Source organism: Bubalus bubalis, chromosome 9, assembly GCF_019923935.1.
Source record: "Bubalus bubalis isolate 160015118507 breed Murrah chromosome 9, NDDB_SH_1, whole genome shotgun sequence".
NCBI classification, from domain to species: Eukaryota; Metazoa; Chordata; class Mammalia; order Artiodactyla; family Bovidae; genus Bubalus; species Bubalus bubalis.
The window spans coordinates 16,714,860-16,738,994 of NC_059165.1; the positions used below are offsets into that span (position 1 = coordinate 16,714,860).

Below are 24,135 nucleotides of genomic sequence, written 5' to 3' on the forward strand. Positions count from 1 at the left end.
TAAAAAATTCTGTATGCCAATGCAGGAGCCACTGGAGACGCAAGTTCAATCCCTGGCTCGGGACAATCCCCTGGAGAAGGAAGTGGCACCCCACTCCAGTATTTTTGCCTGAGAAATCCCATGGACAGAGGAGCCTGGGAGGCTATATCCATGGGGTTGCAAAGAATTGGACATGACTAAGCGACTGAGCACACACACACTATGAAACATGACTTTTCATGTTTCATTCAGATCAAGTGACTGTACTAAAATAATTTCGCTCATATTCAGTTTCAGGTTTTCTTGTGCATGTATGAAAAGTGAAACAGTAACTGTTAATGTATTGTCTCTGTTAAAAGAACTTTACCAGCTCTTGGACGATGCAGTTTTACTTCAGTATCATTGTATATTTCTAGTAAAAAGATCAATTCCAGTAATGGTTCAAGTTTCTTGTCTAATACATGGGATCAAAGTAAAGCATTCAGAAGTTCATTCTGTAAAATGTGAAACACTTTATATTGTGAAGTGAAAGTGAAAGTGAAGTCGCTCAGTTATGTCTGACTCTTTGCGATCCCATGGACTGTATGTAGCCTACCAGGCTCCTCCCTCCATGGGATTCTCCAGGCAAGAGTACTGGAGTGGGTTGTGATATTGTGTGAATTGTGATATTGAATGACAAACTGCAACATACATGGTAAAATTACTTGGTCTTGGTGATGTAAAAAATATTCTGAAGTAGAATATAACATCATAAAATATTTTGAATAAATTTAGAGCCTACAGAGAGTAAGTATAGTCAGAATATGTTGTACATATTTGTGTAGTTCATAATTTCCTCTAAGAGTTTATAAAATCTACCAATCTAAATAGAAGATATATTCTCAAAAAGTACAAATATTCTTATACATGCACAAAATAACCAGCCTGTAAATTTTTATAGTTAGGTTGATGCTGATAAAAATAATAAGCATGGCTGTATATATTTTTTCTGTTTGGATTTTAGAAACTTTTGAGACTTTGAAGAGTAAGTTTATAAATCAGTGAAAGTTCCTACCATGGCATGGTAGGAACTTAAATACTTTTGTTAAAATGTTCTCTAAATTTTGGTTGCAGTTTCCAGCAAAATCTACTGGGAATATTTAGTCAAAGCATTTAACAAATGAAAGTCAAAAAATTCAGTTTATGTGAAGATTTTAGGGAATTGCAGTTATTGAACCCAGAGCTTGTAAACAGGAGGATTTTGAACTATTTCCCCCTGAAATCAAGGGGAAAACTGAACAAATTAATTTATAAGAACTCAAATGATGTATAAAATATAACTGTGAAATTCTATAATTGTGTTTTGATATACATACACTTATGGGGAGAAATATTTTGATGGAGCTCATATTTTTAATTAAATAAGTATATATTTTGGTTCAGAATGAAGTTAACCTGGAAAAACCTGCAAGTTTGCAGTATCTAAATTAAGTAAAACATTGAAAATAAGCATACGTATTTGTTTGATGGATTTGTGTTTTTAGCTTATTGGTCAAAAAAGGCAGTTTGCATAGAGGCAAAAAACTGTAAAAATAATTTGGCTAAAATATTTGTGTATTTCATTATTACAAATTAAAATTGGCAATGTTTTTCATTAGTGAATTTGCTCTGAACTTAGTATTATTTACCAGTAGATTTGCACCTGAAAAAATGTATACAGAAAAGTCACTTGGCAATGTCAACAATTTAAAATTTACTAACCACAAAATGTATCTTGGAATGTTATAAAAATAATATGATCATTTTTAAAAATACATTCTTTAGAAAACTAAGTGTGAGGGATAGATACAACTAAGAAATTGATTAAAGTATATGTAATGTACTAACAACCATCTGTTTTTGTATTTTTGATGTCAATATAAAGATTTTTTACATCAGTAGGCATAGATATCAGAATTTTTAAAAAGAGTTTGAATATAATTTTGTGTAGGTCCACATATATTATAAAGCCACTTACTTGATTTGTGAGTATACATCTCAAAAATTATATAATTTTATTTATTTTAGTACACTTTTTATTCCAAAAAGTTCCTAGTTTAGATGATAAATTATATATGCTTCATCCCCTCCTTCCTAAATCCCATTTCCCCTTTCCCAAATGATAGCTTTATGTTTATTATGCTCCTACTGCTGCTAAGTCGTTTCAGTCGTGTCCAACTCTGTGCGACCCCATAGACGGCAGCCCATCAGGCCCCGCCGTCCCTGGGATTCTCCAGGCAAGAACACTGGAGTGGGCTGCCATTTCCTCCTCCAGTGCATGAAAGTGAAAAGTGAAAGTGAAGTCACTCAGTCCTGTCCGACTGTTAGCGACCCCATGGACTGCAGCCTACCAGGCTCCTCCGTTCATGGGATTTTCCAGGCAAGAGTACTGGAGTGGGGTGCCATTGCCTTCTCCCTATGTTTATTATACATGACTGTAATTCTTACACTTAAAATTCATTACTTCTAAAATGAACACTCCCTTTCCCCATACAAATTAAAAATTAGCTCTTTCCTTTGATTTTTTCTCTATTGCTTAAGTGTATGGTTTATCTCCCGGTCACTTAGAGTTGAAATTTTGCTGTGAACACTGATTCCTTTCTCACCTTTACAAAGATCATTCTGGTGGGAGGATAGAAAATGTGTTAAGAGATGATGCAGAAAATAGGGAGACACTTTAGCAAACTGCTGTATTAATCCAGCTGATGGAGTTTGAATTTCCCAGGTGAATATGAGAACAGGATTGAATGTGACAAATATGAAGGAAGACGAATCACCTGGCAGTGTAATTCGTGAGAGAGCATTAGAATGTGGGGGATGACTCCCACGCTTCTGACTCTAGTACCTAGGCTGATAGTGATGCCGTTAAGTACTATAGGGACCTCGAGAAATGAAGACATCTCAGAGGGAAGATAATAGAACTTTTGGGGGCATATTGAGTTTGAGGTACCCATGGAATATCCAAGGGAGTTATCCACTGTGGAGTTGGACACTTCAAACAGGAGCTCCAAACACAAGCGGTAGTGGGAGACACGGACGTGGATGAAATTGTTCAGTCAGAGGTCCAAGGGAAAGAGACAGAAAAGGGGACTGGTGAAGGAAACTGAGCTGTGGTGTCTGAGACCGATCTGGGGGAGAAACTGCCCCAAGAGCACTTCTTCTGGGGAAGGAGGGGCCTAGGACTGTGGAATGTAGCAGATTGGAGAGAAGACTTACACTTGGCAACTTTGAGGTTCTATAACTATAGGAAGAATTCAGGCCCAGCTTAGGAAATGTTCCCAGAAATATTTCACCGTTTGAAATTTTTAGATTTAAGTTTAATAAATTAAGCTTCAAAGATGTAATCATTTATGTATAGCTTTACAGGTAACATTTATTCTATTACTCCTCTACAAACTTACTATCAATATTCATTTTTACTCTGAATTTTTTGAAGTTTCACATTGTGTGTACAGGACATGTTGATTGGAATAGAGTGGATTTTTTTAACATCTTGCAAAGAACATCAGTTTTATGGTACTTTTTCGGTGGTCCAATGGTTAAGACTCTGTGCATCCAATGTAGGAGGTGTGGGTTCGATCCCTAGCGGGGCAACAACTAAGATCCCACATGCCACACAGCATGGCCAAAACATTTAAAAAAAGATTGGAAAAAAAAAAAAAAAAAGGGAACATCAGTTTTATTGTAATTTCACACAAAGAACTATTCTAGAAATTTGACTTTGAAGTTGAGTCAATCTAAAGCAATTTTTAAAATCTCTTTAGACTTCATTCTTAGGATCTATTTCTCAAGGGTTTCTATGCATAAAATTTTAATGTTTTTGCATTTTATTTTTTCTTATTAGTTCTTACTTTTCAAAGAATGTGTTCTGTTATCTTTAGACTTTATTTAGTAATTAAATTACCTAATTTAAGTAGATTTCTTTCTGCAATCCATACCTCCAGATTGCCTCTTATATGCTCATTTTGGTCCCTCTGTTTTGGTGTATGATTCGTCTTTTAGTAGAAAAATACTAGGTTCTTTCATCACAATTACAGTCATTGGTCTGATAATCCTATGAGTCAATCTGCACGAAACAAGAAGCGCATATCAAACTCCTGGCAGGTTTAGTTAAAATTAAAATGCATGCTCAACTGTAGAGATTGTCAAGTGTGGAAATAATATTTGTCCAGCTGGACAGCTTTCTTTTGTAGTTGCTAAATGAAAGTTGAGATTCTGTCTGCTCCTTGAAAGCTTCTGTGTCATGAAGGTAATTTGGACTGTTTGTGGTTTGACAGGGATTATTAAAATCAGATGAAGTGAAGGGAAGCAAGTGTGAGAAAGCAAAATTGACACTGACACTCTCTATTATTTGCAGCTTGGATCACGATGACTATGTTGATATGATAGATTCACTGTTGAGATATGTTAAGCAGCAAATAAAGTAAAAAGCAAGTATAGTGATGGCTTCTCAGATTTAACATGAAGAAATCCAATATTTACTTTCACTGATTGCATTTTAAATAGATTTTCGGGTCATTTCATACGAATTTGTTTATAACCAACAACACATTATCTGTCTATTGAACTGTAGAATTAGAAAGTATACTGCAAAGGCAGTATAACAGAAAATTAAATATTAAAGAAGTAGATCACGATTAAAATAATAGAATTTTAAAACTAGAAGGGTCCTTACAGATCACTTTTATCTAATTTCCTTTTTTGGTAGATGGAAACTAGAAAGACTTTTAAGGTATCACATTTAAATGTTATTTGAAAACATAAATGAATGTAAAATCCTCGTTTTTCACCACAAATATATTTTATCTTTTCACAGTATTTTAAAAAATGATTTGAGTTGATAAAATTCATTCCAAAATAATGTAATCCACAATTGTAGATAACTTTTTTCTGTTTAAAGATAATACACAAATTAAGTTATTATGGTTATATGTTTTTATAAGTTGTATCATCTACATTGATGAAGTAAATGCCTTCCATAATTTATATTTTTCTGAAAGCATTATTGTTAGAAGGAGTTATAGCAAAAAGCTATTTCATGGTGTTAACCAAAGATAGTTAGAAAAATATAGCTAAATTTGATAAAATTGTTGTTGTTTAGTTAGTAAGTAGTGTCCGACTCTTTTGCAATCGCATGGACTATAGTCCACTAGACTCCTCTATCTATGGGATTTCCCAGGCAAGAATACGGGAGTGGGTTGCCATTTCCTCCTCCAGAGTATTTTCCTGACCTAGGAATCAAACTATAGTTATACATATTTATGTGTATGTACCCACACCCCTGCTGCTGCTGCTGCTGCCAAGTCGCTTCAGTCGTGTCCGACTCTGTGCGACCCCGTAGACGGCAGCCCACCAGGCTTCCCCGTCCCTGGGATTCTCCAGGCAAGAACACTGGAGTGGGTTGCCATTTCCTTCTCCAATGCATGAATGTGAAAAGTGAAAGTGAAGTCGCTCAGTTGTGTCCAACTCTTAGCGACCTCATGGACTGCAGCACCAGGCTCCTCCGTCCATGGGATTCTCCAAGCAATAGTACTGGAGTGGGTTGCCATTGCCTTCTCCTACATACACATAAATATATATAACTAAAATCTTCAGTGGTATTTAGGCAAGGTAGTGAATTGATCAGAATTGGTTTGTAACATGAGAAGTCTAATGCCCGTATGCACTGTAGATATCATCCTGGTGATACAGTTAAATTCAACAGTTCTAACTCTGACTACCTGGAGTTCGCACAGTCACAGCAAGTTAAAGTCTTTGTCCTACAAAGACTGCCCCCATTTCAGACATGAACAAGTGAGGTCTGCACTGGATTTACCTGCTCTTCCTGGCTGATATAAATTCAGGGGCTCCCACAGGTTCAATAATTCATTTGAGTGACTTACAGAACTCAGGAAGTACCGTACTTATGATTACAGTTTTATTAAAAAGGATAAAAGTCAATAATAGCCAAATGGAAGAGATGCATAGGACGAGGTAATGAAGAGGGTAGGAGCAGCAAAAACCAAATACGAATTTCTTATTATACCCCAAGATGTGAGTTTGGAGACCAGATAGTGTTCCAGATTTAGGACGCTGGAACAGAAAGAAGGCAAAGTTACATTTAAGAGCAGTGGTGACCATTTAAGATATTAGCACGAGAAAGGGTCAAAGCACTTGATGACCATTTAAAATAGAGGTCAGCAAACATTTTCTATTAAAGGCCAGATAGTAAATATTTTTTAGGGTTTGTGGATGACATATGGCCACCCTAGCATATTCTTTTTTTGTTTTTAATTTTTACAACATGTTAGAAATATAAAAGCCAGTCTCAGCTTGCAGGCCATAGGAAAGACAGACCATGCCATAGTTTTCTGACACAATACTAGGCATGGGAGAGGGAGATTAGATAGCTGGTGACCCTATAACATAGGAAGAAAAGTCATTTTAAGGGAAAGATTTTGAATTAAATTTTGGACCTATTGAGTTTAAGAGATTTTGAATCAGCAAAATGCATTGTCTAGTTTAAGTACTTGGAAATGTGTGTGACCATTTTGGAGAGTTAGCGACATAACACTTGAAATTTTCACCATCAAGATAACAGATGAAAGAGGTTATGAAAAGCATGCCGAGTAAGAGGAGAACCAATAATGCCAACGTGAGATGGATAAGAGAAGCATAAGACAAAGTTCTGTATTCCTCTTTCCAGTTCAGGCAAGGGAAATAAGGAGAGTTGAGAAGACTATAAAATGAAACTAATAGGAGGAGATTTTTGAGGTATGAGGAAAAAAATCCAATGAACAAAAATAAAACAAAATTGCTTAAATTAAAATAAATCTACAACAGTTAAATTACATAGAAAGAAGTAATTGCTTTGAATGAAGATGCTCAAGGAAAGTGTTTAGAATGAGAAGCGGGTCTAGAGAGAAACCTGTGGTGAATATCAGTGTTAAATGTCAGAGATGAGAGAGGAGCCAATCAAGATGTTTATTTGTTTTAATAAAAACTACTCTTGTTAATTTATACAAACAAAAAGAAGTGGCTGTTGGGCACTTAAGCAGGGAAAGGATTTATTGTGTGTATCTCACAGAACCAAAAATAAACTGTTTGAGCAATCAGTGAGTCAGAAGAGGAAAGGAACTGGGCAATTACAGGGCCCTCGGCCAAAAGAATCTATTTACCTACGTACCCTCTCTTGGGAGGCTGGAAGTAATGTGATTGGTTTACTACCAGTGATTCCCTGTTCCTGCCTTCATTCCAGATGTCATAATTCATTTAGCATGCACCTGATGGTTCAGCTTGCGTCATATTTCTCACCCTGAATCCATCAGTTATGACCAGGAAAGCTGGGTCCTCTAGCATAGAAATGCACCATCATTGTATATCTGATAGTATATATGAGATAAAAAAAAGAAACGTGAGCTGGCCAGCTACCAAAGTGGGGACTCTTTCGAGGAGCCTCTGAAGAAACGGTGTAAGAGACTAGAAGGGAACTGCTAAGTCACTTCAGTCATGTCCGACTCTGTGCGACCCCAGAGATGGCAGCCCACCAGGCTTCCCCGTCCCTGGGATTCTCCAGGCAAGAACACCGGAGTGGGTTGCCATTTCCTTCTCCAGTGCATGAAAGTGAAAAGTGAAAGTGAAGTCACTCAGTCGTGTCCAACTCTTAGCGACCCCATGGACTGCAGCCTACCAGGCTCCTCCATCCATGGGATTTTCCAGGCAAAAGTACTGGAGTGGGGTGCCATTGCCTTCTCCGAGAAGGGAACTAGAAAGGCATAATACTTAGGAAAATTGACAAGAGAGAAGACAACTTTAAGAAAGCATAGCCGTCAGTACCAAGGAGTGCAGAGACTGAAAAATATTTTGTCAATTTCCGTATAAAGCCAGAAGCAGAAACCAGATTGCTCTGGGTCGAGAAGTGAGGGATAAAAACATAAGATTAAGAAATATGGGCTGCTATTTTGAGATGTCAGGCTATGAAAAGAAGGGGATATAAGAAGGGTTTTGTTGGTTTGAAACTTGAACATGTTTACAGTCAGCTGAAAGGGATATTGATGATGGTAGAAGTTGTTGATGGTAATTGATGGTGCAAAGCCCCGAAAAGTCATAAAAGAGTATTTTAAAGGATGGGTTTATTTATCAGATTGATTTAATTAATTATATTACCAAAATTTAAGTGAGTAGTATCACATTAATTTAACTAATCAATAATATTAACAGTTTAGGATAAATTCTTCAACTTCTAACTTCTTTAGAAGCATCCACTTCAATACAAAGTGCATGCTAAGTTCAAAGCATTCTTGCATAATTATTAAAATAGAGTTTCTTATAAATATAATTTGACATCTCATAAATTGCTTATTATCCCCATTTGCTACATAACACGCCTGCTTTTTTAAAAGTGCTTCAATAACTTAAACTTTCTAAGGCAGATATACTGTTTTCCAAATTACTAAGGTTTTATTGTACTTGAAAATTCATACGTTAATCATAACCCCGTAATTTGTGACATTTAGTTCTAATCGCAAAATATATAATTTTATGACTTTTAAATCATGTGAAATATGAATTCTAAGCTACAAAAATTGCTTAAATTAAATTCATTTTCAATTATCTTGATTTTACTGTAGTATTAAAGCAAGAGATGCTTAGGATTGCATGTTGAAAATTATAAAGAGTTCTTAAAATGAAAATATTTTCTGGAAAGAGAGGTGCACTGAAAAATAAAGCAATGTCAATTTGGTGAGTAAAGCATATGACAATTAATTCTGTTTGCTTGTCAAGTTACAATAGTGTATTCTGACTGATCCTGTCAATTTCTACTTCATACATACACATACATAAATTACTAATAGAGGAGTTACAATGAAGTATTTTATATATTTTATCAAAGGGGATTTTAATAGCTGTAATATGTTAATATGAGTACTTACTGAATGTATATCAATATTCTAGCTCATATAATTATGATAATCAGAACTTCCACAATAATTAGTAGAAAGCACAGGAGTCTGGGGAAAAGCTATATATAGCTGAGAGTTGCAAAAATAAATTGAAGAAAATAACAAGTTCATTTTTTCCTGTTATAAGACTTTAATGTATAAGGTATTTGAAATGATTATCAGCAAAAGGAGATCCATTTGAGTTGTTTCTCAGTCTTTGGGGAGGCCAAAACAGTAAAATTTCAACTCTCAATAACTGATGAAAAGAAATACATTTTTGGCAACTCTGAAATATCATAGGGAAAGATCTAGCCTTAGGAAAATAGAACAAAAAATTGGAAATTACATAGGCTTCATAATGAATGAAATTTATAATTGTTCTATGGAAAGCTGTTAAATATATATGGTAAGTCAACATGTGTAAGATAAAAAGGTATGATTTTATACAGAGAGTTTAAAACATTGTGAATTAATGACAGCCTTTGAAGCAGTCTGAATCCCAGCTTTGCCACATCCTATATAAGTGATCTCAGGCAAGTCACCAACCTCTCTGTGCCCCAGTTTCTACATCTTTATTATATGGATTATAATAGAACCTGGGCTTCCCTGATGGCTCAGTGGTAAAGAATCTTCCTTCCAGTGCAGAAGATTTGAGTTCAATCCCTGGGTCGCGATATAGGGAGTGCCCTGGAGAAGGAAATGGCAACCCATTCAGTATTCTTGCCTGGGAAATCCCATGGACAGAGGAGCCTTTATAGTCCATGAGGTTGCAATAGAGTTCAATATGACTTAGCGACCAAACAGCAGGTATAATATTACCTGTTACATGGGATTAAAGTCTTAGTCACTGAGTCGTGTCTGACTCTTTGTGACCCCCATAGACTGTAGACTGTCAGGCTCCTCTGTCCATGGGGATTCTCTAGGCAAGAATACTGAAGTGGGTTGCCATTTCCTTCTCCAGGGGATCTTCCTGACCCAGGGATCAAACCCAGGTCTCCTGCATTGCAGGGAGACTCCTTACTGTCTGAGCCACCCAGGGAAGTCACATAGGATTAAGACAAGAATTAAATGAGTAATTAGGACTGTGTGTGTGAATGCATGTGTGAATGCATGGCCCATATAAATGCTACGTAAGTTAGTTGTTATTGTCTTTAATATATTTAGTCATTATACCTTTAATCCATGTCCCAATAAATGAGTTCACTGAACTACATAAAATTGTCAAGATTTAGTAAAAGTTAAAATTTTAATTATACAATGTTGGCAGTATTTTGTGAATGATACAGGAAGACTACTTTCTGACTAGATATGAATGGAAAAGTGAAAATGAACCAGGCCAGAAGAAAGGCTGGTTCAGATTTAAGGATGATGGCCTGGTCAAAGTTTATTTTCACTTTGCTTCTTTATCAAATCAGCAAATTTAAGCCAAACAAGAATATAGTACAAATAATAGGAAAAATACCAAGGATACATGATGGCCATAAAGATATGATCCCTAACGTCTCCTTTTTCCTTGTGGAGGCATAACGCCCATAAGTCAGTTGGTCTCAGACATCTTTTGTTGTGTAAAGACTGTGTCAGTTCAGAGGAACCCAGAAACGGGCTGATTGCTTTTTTAGAATATTTTAGGGAGCTGCAGGTTCTGAAATGGAACATCGGTACAGGGCATCTGCCTGATACGGTGAAAGAAGGTCTTGCTGCTCACATTTCCTTTTTTCACATAATATTTCTTGCTAAGTTATAAATTCTGCTTTAGCTTTTCATGTAGTAGTCCTGGGGAAAAGGAAGAATTAAAACTAGCTCTGAGAGTCTAGGATACAGAAAAAAAAGATGGTATTGATGAATGAATGAAATAGTCCATGGGAAGAGTTCATTTGAGGGGTTCAGAAATATATCCTTATCCTACCATTTTTTAGAATACAGAAAATTTATGGCTGGAAGAAACCTCAGAGCCTAATAAATCCATTCACCTCATTTTATGAATGAGGAGCGTAAGCTCCATCCCTCTAGAAAGACTGAATGATTCACCCAAAGTCACAGAGGCATTGCCTGACCAGTATCAGAAGTCAAGTCTATTGATTCCTTGTCAGTGATGTTTAGAGTTAAATGGTGTTTTATTACAGAACAACATTTTCATGTTGTTATATGTGGTACATATAAGTATTTTTAATTGATCAAGATATCCCACTTCCTTATTGTGCTATTTAACTGTGTTTGTTTTAGGCTAGATCATAATATTGAATGGTAAGGCTTCACGTGAGCTAGAGCAGGTGGATATATTGACTCCACAGTCTGTCCGTAGATACGAAAGCCATGTGACCATGCTCCCTGGGGTTTCTCACAAGAGAAGAAATCACATGATCCAGATGTTTCCTTTACTAACTAAATTTCAGTGTGAATTTCTTCCCAAGGGTTGGTTTTTCTCTTTCACTCCTTTTTGATCGTGTAGATCTTAAGGAGAATGGCAGTCAGGATCTTTATTATTGAAGAAACTATAAAAGATAAAATAAGAACTCGAACCATTTTATGTGTTTAAATAAAGAAGACTCCTTAGGATAGAAAGGTATCATTTTAAAATATGTTAAAGGACAAGTGAGAGTCCAAAATTACTTTTGTGTGCTTTCTTTTGATCACATAAGGTATCGTTAGTTTTATTGCTTTACTGTAATGTCTTCTGGCAGTGCTTATAATATTTTCATACTTTATTATAGTCACTGTTCTTAGAAATTTTTAACTCAACTGTTTTAATTTGCCTACGGCTGAAATTTGACCTACAGATATTTGGCTTAGATATAATTCATCAAACATAACTCATTTTTAAAAGGCAATAATTAATATTATATCAGGTGCTAATACTTATTTGAAATATTAGACTTCTTTTAATCTTATACATAAAGTGATCAGAAACATTATAGGAGAATGAACATTTAAAAAGTGTTATTGAATGGAGATTTCAAAAACAAAGTTATTGTACTTTAAAAAGTTATCATCCCACCTTTAGTTAATCATAGATTAGGGTAAGAGACTTCATTCATTGTGTAAAATTACCATTGTGTCCGTAATGGCAATTTGTAGGAACATAAAGTGAAATTGAACTCGCTCAGTCAGTTGTGTCTGACTCTTTGCAGCCCCATGGACTGTAGTTTACCAGGCTCTTCCGTCCGTGGGATTTTCCAGGCAAGAGTATTGGAGTGGATTGTCATTTCCTTCTCCAGGGGATCTTCCTGACCCAGGAATCGAACCTGGGCCTCCTACATTGTGGGCAGACGCTTTACCGTCTGAGCCACCAGGGAAGTCTCATAAACAGAACGTAAACAGGAACATAAACAGAATATAAACCTATATCTTGATCTATAACTTCATAACCCTTTCCTTTTTCCCCTTAGATTTTTTTTTAAAGGTAATTCTATCTTTTTGAAGTACCACTGAAGTATTTCCCAAATTACATTGGTCCCTCAATAGTTGACCTTCCTACTGTTGAGGTCATAGTTATCTTTTACTTAGAATATAGCAGCGGGTTTTTCTACTGGCTCCCTTTCTTACCATCTTATTACTGTTCCTTGAGAGGAAGAGACTGTTCAATCATATCTCTCTGCTCCTTCTTGCACAGTGTCAGACGCAGTGTATGCCCACAGACGACACGTGAGGAAACGGGAAGTTTGGTGTCTTTGCTCATATACTCCTTCATTGCTTGTTTCTTTCTCATCACAGCCCCGTAGCCATCATTGCCCTCCTAACAGGAAAACTTCTAAACCCAGACCTTAGAGTGTCAGCTGCCTGTGCTGTCCCTCCTTTATTTATTTCTCAAGTTGGTCCTATTCATTTAGGTTAATTTTCTCATTAGTTATAGTTTGCCCATCAAGTTTTCATTTATCCAGTCACACAGCATCTTGAGCGTTACTGCCTCTGTAAAGGTGACTCTTGGTTCTCTTGTCCTTCATCACCTTGACACCTTAGCATACATACATCACACCTGTCTGTCTGTCGTATGACATTCTGAACCCTCCTCATTCTGGTACCGCATCATTGTTATCAGATGGCATTCCTTTCTAATGTCATTCCTTTATAAAGAAAGTCTTTGTATATACTGATTAACTTTTCCACTGAGATTAAATAGGGAAAACCACATAGATGGGAATCCTTCAGAATCCTGGTCACCAACCTCATTTGAATGATTGATGTGTTTCAGAACATTATAGTTTTACTCCAGAGCTGATTTCAGTGAAGGACAGAGCATACATATTCAATGCTGAAATCATACAAAACAACAGATTTTCTTTTAACAAGCATTTGTAAGCACAAATACAACAAAACAGTACAAAAATTTTGATGAAATGGTCATAGTCAAGAGATACTGAGCAATTAAGTAAGGTTTGAATCAGATTTTGAAAGAAATGATAATTATGAATGGCAGGAGAGAAGTGTTAAGATTGGGAGATATTTCAAATGAAGACATACAGGAACTGTAAAATAAGAGATTGGATACCTCCTGAGAGCAAGACTTATTTTTTTTAACCATTTTCCTAATTATATATAAAATGATAATTACTTATTGCAAAACAAAGGAAAATGCTAAATAGGGAGAAGAAAATAAAAATCAACCATAGTCTATCCAGTTGTCTAAGGATAACCATTTTAACATTTTGAATTATATCATTTCTATATTCTACAATGTTTTATATGCAGTAGTAACCAGTTGATTTCTCAACAGACCAGCAATCTCAAGTTTTAAAAGCAAACAGGTCTGGGTTCCAACCCTCCTACTAACACTGGGTAGGTGTGTAACATGGATCTCTTTGGGTTCTCTCCCCGTAAATGAGGACAATAACTATTTTTAGAGTTATTATGGAGATTAAGGAAGGTGACGGAGAAGGCAATGGCCCCCCACTCCAGTACTCTTGCCTGGAGAATCCCAGGGACGGGGGAGCCTGGTGGGCTGCTGTCTATGGGGTCACACAGAGTCAGACACGACTGAAGTGACTTAGCATAGCATAGCATAGCAAGGAAGGTGATGTAAATAAAGTCCCTTATACGTAGTAGACATACAGTATAGTATATCTGTACAGTAGATATACAGCAAATTATATTACTAGTTTGCTATTATTTTTAAGCTAACTTCATCACATATTTTCTTTAGTTTCATGTGGAATCTGAAGTAATGAGTCTTTACAATATTGACAAATTGGAGCAACTCTGAACAGCATATTTATAACTTGTGTTATTACAGAGAAGCTGACTACAAACAAAATATTTACCAAGACTGAGTTCTGTACAAGAACTTTAATCAGCTGTTCAAGTCTTTCCATTACAAAAGTGGAATTTCCTTTTCTTGGCAACACTTTTTGAATAACTCAGCATCTGAAAAATTGAATTACCTAAAAAGATTTTAAAATATACAAATATAGAAACTGAATTCATTGTTAGTAATACTGGCTGTTGGATTTAAAAATGGCTGTTGGGGGCTTCTCAGGTGGCTCAGTGGTAAAGAATCCACCTGCCAAAGCAGGAGACCCAGGAGATGCGGGTTTGATCCTGGGTTGGGAAGATTCCCTGGAGTAGGAGATAGCAACCCACTCCAGTATTCTTTCCTGGAAAATTCCATGGACAGAGGAGCTTGGTGGAATATAGTCCACGGGGTCACAAAGAGTTGGAGATGACTGAGTGACTGGACACACAAGCACACACATTCTGGTAATAGTTGAGCTACTGGGAAGACAGGAAGATATCAAACTCATTGGTATATGGAAATATTGAGGTTTTGTTGTCCTAAAGCATAACTTCTGGTGGACATAGCATTATCTACCACTTAGCTTAGAGTTTTGGAGATTTTTTTTTTTTTTGCCTGATTTCAAATTGATGTTAATTATGGCATATTATATACCTATAATGTAATTTGTTTTCAAATAAAAATTAAACCTTTTACTGCAAAATATTTTAAGATAGGAGAATCCAAGTGTATGAGGATTTTTGATATTTTAAAATGGTATATCCATGGTTATTCTGTATTGGGAATTAATTGAGTTTCAAATGATAAGTCTTGTGATGCTATGGACTTTTATATTGAAATGTTTTTGTTAACTGTTTTTCTCTTAAATTCTCTGAAGAAAAATAAAAGCTTTATTCCAAAACTACTTCTCTGAAGTGCAGGATAAGAACCGATAAGAAATCTTTAGCTGTTTCATTGTATGAGAAGAAATTACTTGCATTTATTAATAATTAAATTTTCGAAGCATCTACCCTTGCTTACAGTGGTCTCTGAGGCTTCACAGGATACTCTGCAGCTCTAGGATACAATGAGAAGCGGATGCTCAGGCAGCCTCTGTTTCTTTTCCGTTTTCAAACCTTAGAGGTGTGAAAATTGGGTCACACCTCATGAAATTTAAATAACAAAACAGTCTACCTAGATTAATAATAATCCTACTTCTTCTACTGCTATATCTTGCCTATAAATCAGAATTAAAATTTTTGGGTTAGTATCACAACTTGAGGGTTTTTTTTTTTCTTTCATTTTGGGGAAACTGACATTTTTTATTCTTATTCCTCAGGATGGATTGGGGAGATGAATATCCCCACAATTCTTTTGACCTACATTGTTTGTTAAATTCATTTCCTGGAGACTTGGAGTTTAAGCAGATCTTCAGTGACATTGATGAAAAGATAGAACAAAATGCTAGAAGGTAAATATTGTTAATTTTAAAACAAGTTGATTTCATGTTTCATTTGCAAGAACTTTTATTATCTAGTCTACGTTTAGTGTTTCCTGCTCTTAAGAAAATTTTAGGTTTTAATTATCATTAACTTTCCTCAAAAAATTAATTAGACCCTTCCCTCTAGGATATAAGATGATTTTTCTTATCTGATTACTACTTTAAACAAGGCTAAAAAAAAGGCTAAAAATACAGGCACTGCCTTCAAATAGATAAAGTTTGTTGAACTACTGTTGTTGGGGAGGAAGACATTTTCCTCTACCCTTCTAGGTTCTTTGCATAGTCTAATAATTAAATTGAAGTGAGACAAATGAACAGGAAAAACTCAAACAAAAGTGTAAAATAGCCTGTATTCATGAGAGAGACTCAGAAAAACTGAGTAGATGGCCAAAGTGGCCAAAGTCCTCATCTTAAATACTATTCTCAGCTAAAGATGAAAGAGGTTGTTGAGGGTGGGGAGAATCAAGCATGGAAAGTTACCAGGAAAAGCGTCATGAACAAGGGTGAGGTTGTTGTGCAGGCTTAAGTCAGTGCCTTCTCCACTGATAGGAGATTTGGTTATCCTCTGCCTGGTACAGTGAAGGAGATACCTTTACAAATGGAGATTTTTTCCTTATGAATGTGAATGTTTCTAATGAAAGGGTAACTCCTACTTGGTTTTCAGATTATTTACTTTATGTGTTTCTTAGAAAACAGACAGCTTGGTATAATTTAATATGCCAAAGAGGCATATTTTAGGGTGGCAAGTTTTGCTCCCCTCAGTTCTGTTCTTTCAGTTGCTCAGTTGTGTCCGACTCTTTGCGACCCCATGGATTGCAGCACGCCAGGCCTCCCTGTCCATCACCAACTCCCAGAGCTTACTCAACTCATGTCCATCGTGTCAGTGATGCCATCCAACCATCTCATCCTCTATCATCCCCTTCTCCTCCTGCCTTCAATCTTTCCCAGCATCAGGGTCTTTTCAAATGAATCAGTTCTTCGCATCAGTTGGCCAAAGTATCGGAGTTTCAGCTTCAGCATCAGTCCTTCCAGTGAATATTCAGAACTGATTTCCTTTAGGATGGACTGGTTGGATTTCCTTGCAGTCCAAGGGACTCTCAGGTCCATATAGTCATAGCTATGGTTTTTCCAGTAGTCATGTGTGGGTGTGTGAATCTGAGCCAACTCTGGGAGATGGTGAAGGACAGGAAAGCCTGGAGTGCTGCAGTCCATGGGGTCCCAAAAATTCAGACACGACTTAGCGACTGAACAACAGCAATGCTGTTCATGATTTCTTAGGGCTTGCCAGTATGGATGGCCTGCATTTTCATTAATATGTTTAAACATTATCATTTGATGGATAAGCATGGAAATTAAAATTTTGAAATTAGATATTCAAAACATAGTAGTGTAGGGTCATGGATTTCTTGAACTGCTGAAAGCAGAACATTAAATTATTTTTATGTAATGTTTGTCGTATTAAGTCTCCTCACTTAATTGGGAGGCTAGGCAGTCCATCTATGTGAGGTTAGTCTTTATCACCTACTCCAAAATTAGTGTTACTGAACACTGGAGGAGGGACTTCCCTGGTGGTCCATTGGTTAGCAACCTGCCTGCCAATGCAGGGGACACAGGTTCAATCACTGATCTGGGAACTAAGACCCCACATGCCTTGCTGCAGGGAGGCCAGTGCACCACAAGTACTGAGCCAGTATACTCTAGAGCCTGTGAGCTGCAGCTACTAAAGCCTGTGTATTCTAGAGCCAGTGCTCCCCAAGAGAAGTCACCACAACGAGAAGCCCAATTACTTCAACTAGAGAGTAGCTTCCACTTACTGCAACTAGAGAAAGCCCGTGTGCAGCAACAGAGAGCCCCGTGCTCTGCATCAAAGACCCAGCACAGCCAAAAATAAATGAATTACTTAAATAAATAAACACTGGGGGAAGCAGGAACAGCTAAGCAGATTTCCACTAATACATATTCTCTGATAGAAAGGACTTTGTCTTCATATGTGTTTGTGGACCCTAAGGTCAGTTCATTCACTGCAATCCTTTTGGCCAAAGATTCTAATAATTCACCTTATGTTGAAACCATGTAACTCAGATTCAGACTTGAACTCATGGTCTTTTAATTAGAATCACTCACCTAGTGTCTGGACTTGTTTCAGGGCAGAAGGAATTCAGTGAGAGGCAAAGTGATAGGCAAGAAAGCAGGCTTATTAATATAGGACACTTGTGAGAGATGCAAGCGGGCCGGCAAGGGGGCTCTGCCCTGAGGATTAAATGGGCTACATTTGTATAATCAAAGAAAAGTAGGGGAGGGGAGAAGGCTGCCTTTTCCCTTGTTCTTCTAGTAAACATCAGACTTACATCACCTTTGTATCAGGCGGGAGAATGTTCAACCCTATGAGGTCAAACTAACTGTCATAGCAATTAGTTAAACCAACGGAAGGATGGTAACATATCCTAAAATATGTTGCATCATCTCAGGTTTCTGTATCATGAGAGTCTCCTACTTTGGAATGTTGTCCTTCCTTTAAGTTCTTGCCCTTGGTCCTAAGTATCTTCTATCTTGCTGAACTCAACCAGCAGAATGCAGGCCTCCTTTTTTGTTTCTTTCACTTAATGACCTGGGGCATATCTTGTGCTTTTATTTATTGTTTTATAGTTAAGCAAGCCTGCTTCATGTACAACATTCTGATAGGTTTCTTAAGCAATCGTTAACCTGCAGTGATTTCCCAAAGTCCCCTTGGTTTTCCTCTCTATCTGTCATCCCCTCCTGGGACTTCCACCACTACCAGAGTAACTATCCTGCTCTGTCCCTATCAGTGCAGGTTACAAATAGGCAAACCACAGTAAAAATGTCTGTTATCAAATGATGAATAGTGTTTCCTTTTTAAAAATTTAATGTATAGTTATACACTGTCAAAGAAACTGAACCAAGCAAGTGAAATTTTCCTGCAGTTTTTTCCTCATGTTTAATATGAGAATACAGTTTACTTTTCACCATAACAATGGGCATAAATAACTTAAATTCAAAAGATAGCCTATACTCCAAAAATTCTTTTATAAAAAGCAAAAAAGTATCATATTGCTGAGGAATTAAAATTAAAATCTTCTCCCATTCTGGGAATCCTCTCCACAAAGGCTGAAGAGAAGGAAAACTCTTCTGTTATTCAACAGGCTTTAAATCAAAATGTCAGAAACATCTCAGGCGATCTGCTGAGACTGCAAAAGCAGAAAGGAATCACAGCCCTTTATATAGTCTAGTAGGTACACCCATTTGGAGAAGGCAATGGCACCCCACTCCAGTACTCTTGCCTGGAAAATCCAGGCTGATCTGGGAACTAAGATGGAGGAGCCTGGTAGGCTACAGTCCATGGGGTCGCGAAGAGTTGGACACGACTGAGCGACTTCAATTTCACTTTCCACATTCATGCATTGAAGAAGGAAATGGCAACCCACTCCAGTGTTCTTGCCTGGAGAATCCCAGGGACGGGGGAGCCTGGTGGGCTGCCGTCTATGGGGTTGCACAGAGTCAGACACGACTGAAGCGACTTAGTAGCAGCAGCAGCAGGTACACCCATTACATGTAATACATATTTTCAGGAGAAACAATATCTGTTGTAGGAAAAAATGGGGTGCAGGAGGATGGTCATGTCCCCAATCCCCAGAGAGTTCCAAGTCCTTGGGACAGCCCACCAAGGGAGGATCCTTGGCTTCGTGTAGGAAAGAATTCAAGCGTGAGCCGTAGCAAAGTGAAAACAGGTTTATTGAGAGAGATAGACCCTCCCTAGGCAGCGTGGGGTCTCTCAGAAGGCGTAAGCAGCCCTTTTTATGGGCTGGGTAATTTCATAGGCTAATGAGTGAGAGGATTATTACAAGTATTTTGGGGAAGGGGCAGATATTTCCAAGGATCGGGCCACCACCCACTTTTTGGTCTCTGCGGTCACCTCGGAACTGTCATGGTGCCCGTGGGTGTATCTTTCAGTGTATGCTTGTAAATTACAATAAACACATAATGAGGCTCAAGGTCTACTGAAGGTGAATCTTCCACCATCTTGGGCCTAGCAGTTTCTAGCAGGTTTTTGTGGTCCCCTGTTTTTCTTAATGGTTATATCATTCTTTAATGGTTGTGCCCTGCCTCCTTCCTTCCTGTTTCATAACCAGCCTTCAAATAGAATTGACAGCACAGTTCGTCACACGCGGTTCATCCTAACTTCACTCATGGTGAATGAGTAAAAAGCACCTGTGTAAGCTAGTTGGCATCGTCCTGAGGAGAAGCAAACTTCTCATGCCTTTATGATAAGAAGCAGTTTTGCAAATTGAATCAAGGCACCCACTGACATTAGGCTGCTCCTTTTCACAGGCACAGGGAGGTAGTCATCTCCCTTGGTGTTTGTGTTTTGAAAGGATGGCTTCCAGTTTTTTGAGAAAGACAGTCCTGGCTGAGAAAGCTGACAAAAGATCTATCTAGTCTTCTAAGGGATACATTTCAGACAGATTAAAAAGTACTTCATTTGCAGTTTCTAAGGTAAATAAGAAAAAGAAGGAGAGGGAAACCTTTTCCCTTATTTTCAATAGGGAGAATTAAGCTTCTTATTTTTAATTTGTAACTACCATTAATTTATATGTATATACATACATACCCATATAAATATGTATATATCTTTTTAAAAAATAGCATAATATATCATTTTTAAAAAAGCATGTATACGTGACCTAATCACATTATGCTGCTGCTGCTGCTAAGTTGCTTCAGTCGTGTCCGACTCTGTGCGACCCCATAGATGGCAGCCCACCAGGCTCCCCCATCCCTGGGATTCTCCAGGCAAGAACACTGGAGTGGGTTGCCATTTCCTCCTCCAATGCATGAAAGTGCAAAGTGAAAGTGAAGTTGCCCAGTCGTGTCCGACTCTTAGCGACCCCATGGACTGCAGCCTACCAGGCTCCTCCAGAGAATGTGTATTACAATTTATATTATATATGTGAATATAAAATCACTATGTTAAACTTCAGTATAATTATGTATTTATTTAATTTATATATTCAATATTATATATGTCTATATTGCATGACACAGTTTCTCACCCAAAGGAATTTATCAATGAAATGAGTATGAGCTTAAATAGATTAACAAGTCACTTATCCTTATTCTAGAGAATTTTTTTTTCACCAACTGATGCTAAGAAAATTTTTTTAATTGAAGTACAGTTGATTTACAACATTGTGATAGTTTCAGGTGTATGGCAAAGTGATTCAGTTATACATATATAGAGAGAGATGATTATATTAAAGCAAAATTTAAATATTTTCTAAAAGGTGACTTTCTTTCTTCATAATGGCCTTGAAGCTCCATTAGAACAAATCGCTGAGCGATTTCCCTGGTGGTCCAGTGGTTAAGACTACACTTCCACCTCAGGAGGCATGGGTTCCATCCCTGGTCAGGGAACCAAGATCCCACCTGTGGCAGAGCATGTATAACCAAAAAAAAAAAAGAGATAAAATAAGAGATTAGAAACAAAACCAAGTCACTGAGCTCTGATGCTTTTGTCATAGACGGTTTCATTTTTTATTTGCTAAACCATCTACAGTTATTTCCTGTCCTACCTGGTCAATAAGAAATCATATTGAGAAGTGAAACAATGATTAAAATATTGTACTTTGCCATCATAAATAGTTATTTAGGTCAAAATTCAGATGTTAGTATTAAAAAGAAAATATGACATGGAGTATAAGGATATAATTTTTAAATTAAAAATATTTTATTGCCCATATATTAAAACAAACCTAGAGCAAAACCACCTCAAGTGACCATTGATCTTCATGGGGGATAAAATAAGGGAGAGCTGTATGTGCTGTGTGCTACATTTAGAATCAAGTCTATTTTTCATCAAATTCAATTATGTTTTTATTATACTCTAGAGAATAAACATAATAGTATAGGGTGTATATATTTTTTAAAAATAAAATACTGAATAATAACCATGTTTCAGAAGAGTGTAAATCATTTATGCACTCATTTATTGCCTCCTAACAGAATAGCTTTTAGAAAATTGTATGTCATGACGAATCAGTTATGCCACACTTACACTGCAGTAGTTGAATTACCCTTGGCATTTTTGTATTCTAACAGTTCTATTTATCTCTCAATGGTGTACACTGAATAAGTAATGAACATCCATATGATATGGCTTTTCCCAATACTTTTAAAGAAGAAAACATTAGTAATTCATTTTTAAATATGGTATTTTTCCTTACCCTTGAATTTTTAAAGTTGTGTTTCTAGCAGTGACCCTGAATTCTAAGTGTGAATTCCTTCCCTCCTCTTAATATCATCAGGTTTTATGAGCCCCAGGATCTTTTGCTTCCCAAAGCAGTGATTCACCAGAATGGACTAGAATGCCCAGAGGTCACTGAACCTTCACCTGCCCTTCAAGAGAGGCTGTCATTCTCCCAGACCATTTTCACTTTTACATCCTCATTTGCATTTGAGTCAGAGCTAGGTGACTCTTAGGTCTGACAGTGGAAGTCAGTGACGCTGAATCACTTACTTCTAACACATATCAGCGTTGGTAGCAGGAAGGTAAATAACCTGCCAAAGAGGGATACTGTGAATGCTGTGTCCACAGACTCACCCCGGTAACTAAAAACCACACGTAGCACTAAAATCAGTTTTGAGCTGAACAGAACTTAGTATTAGCTTAATGCAATATTGAGGCATAGAAGTTTTCTTGGGCTTACAATACATCATGAATGATTTTTCTCCTCTTAATGTTCAGTTGGTATATCATTAAGAGTTTCTTTTGCCTTTCTGTTTCTTAACTATAGACAGTATTTATGTGTACCTCAGGATGTAAGTTTTGCTGGCACTGTGCAGGATTACTCCCCCACCCTTTTTTTTTTTTTTTTTTTTAAATCTAAGAAAGAACAAGAAGTACTCCCGTGGATAATATCACTGGTCTTGATCCAGGAGAGGTAGGGTCAGAGTGGTAGGGGAGGGCGTTAACTTTATATTGTGGCAGAATACTGGATAGATGGTTTCTATAAATTTAACCATGCTCTCTGTTTCAAGGTGGCATATTAGACCATTTTCTTCTCATCATGATCTGTCACAATTAGCTCCATTATTTGAAGTCTAGGATGTTCCAACTTCTTTCTCCAGAGTCCTGTATTATATGCCCTCAAAGCTTTCAGTAGACCTCTGCTTCAGGAGACTGAGATAAGTAGCGTAAAATGTGGGATCATTAGCTCTGTCAGATGATCATTAAGAGATTCTTGCAGGTAATACATACATTTTAGGTGTTCAAAGGGTTTTAAAAGTATAATCTTTATTTTTAGGTGAGTTAGCTTTACTTACTTTTGGCCAAACAGGCCTAAGACAATAATCACCATTTAGGATATTCCAATAAGAAATATTATTGTATTATCTTTCCATGGGAAATAAGGAAAAGGAAGTAAGTGTCCTCCTGTCTATAAGCTGTTTTAATAGCAAAGGCGTAAATAATAATTGTACTAAAAATGCAGACCTGATAAGGAGATTGAGCCAGCAATAGTAGGCCACTATTCCGCAGGGAGGGTCAGAGTTAATGGTCAACAGGGAAGTAATCCCCAGCCCTGAGATGCCAACCAGAGGTGCCTGGTGAAGCCAGCTCAGCTATGAGGATGAGCACAGGGAAGGAAAAGCTAAAAGGAGACTGGGCCCTGGTAAGGAAATGTAGCTTGTGTGGCTGGCCCGTCTTTCCTGCCAATGACTAATGCCTCGAGAGCTAACTCAACCCCAACAGCTTTCCCTGGGAAAGGGCCTCGTCAAGGATTTAGCAAAGTAAACACCTTGTCTTAAAAGGATCACTAATGCCACAGCTTTTGCTAATCACAGTCTTTGTTCTAGAATTATGACTAAGAATATCATCTTATGGGACTTGGAAAGAAGTTGAGTTGGGGAGCCTGAAAGCTGGTCTTGTTTTCTCCTTTATTTTTGCTTTAAAGGCTAACTGTTTGGCACTGTATTCTCATTGCCTAAAAAAGTCCTGGGACAAAGTAGGCTAGAGCTTAGACATCTACTGTGTCTGCTTTAGCTAGTGTGACATTAGATGAGTGAAATGGGATACAAGAAGCTATCATCAAGTGCTAGTTTTCTCTTCCGGTAAGTAGTTTACATTATGAAATGATACATACTCAGGAAGAATTGCAGACAGTAGAGAAAGGCAAATCCAAGGAAAAGGTGAGTATGGAAGGGTAGAGATGAGGAAGTTTTCTAACTCCTTTGACCCTCCTCATCTTGTTCCTCAGAGGTAACTTACACTAATGAATTATTATAGAACTATCCAGAAATGTTCTTTATATATAGTTGTGTGCACCCAAAAATATATTCTCCTTTTTACACAGATGGGATTTGTGTGTGTACTTTACTTAGATTTTTTTTTAATGTATTTTAAAAACTTTCTCCGTATACTAAGTCAATTCCCTCTTGATGAGCATTTACATTATTTGTAGTCTTTCTGCTGTTACCGCACACACACATGCATACAT

General features: G+C 37.1%; 1 protein-coding gene across 11 annotated transcripts in view; it reads left to right on the top strand.

Moving 5' to 3' along the window:
- KIAA0825 (KIAA0825 ortholog) overlaps window positions 1-24,135 on the top strand; it is a 442,771-nt gene that overhangs the window by 45,503 nt on the left and 373,133 nt on the right. For all 11 annotated transcript variants that reach the window (XM_044948546.2, XM_044948547.2, XM_044948548.2 and 8 more), the window contains exon 3: window positions 15,464-15,595. In XM_044948546.2, coding sequence (XP_044804481.2) covers window positions 15,465-15,595 — 131 coding nt within the window. In that variant the 5' untranslated portion in view covers window position 15,464. The remainder of the gene's footprint in view (window positions 1-15,463; window positions 15,596-24,135) is intronic.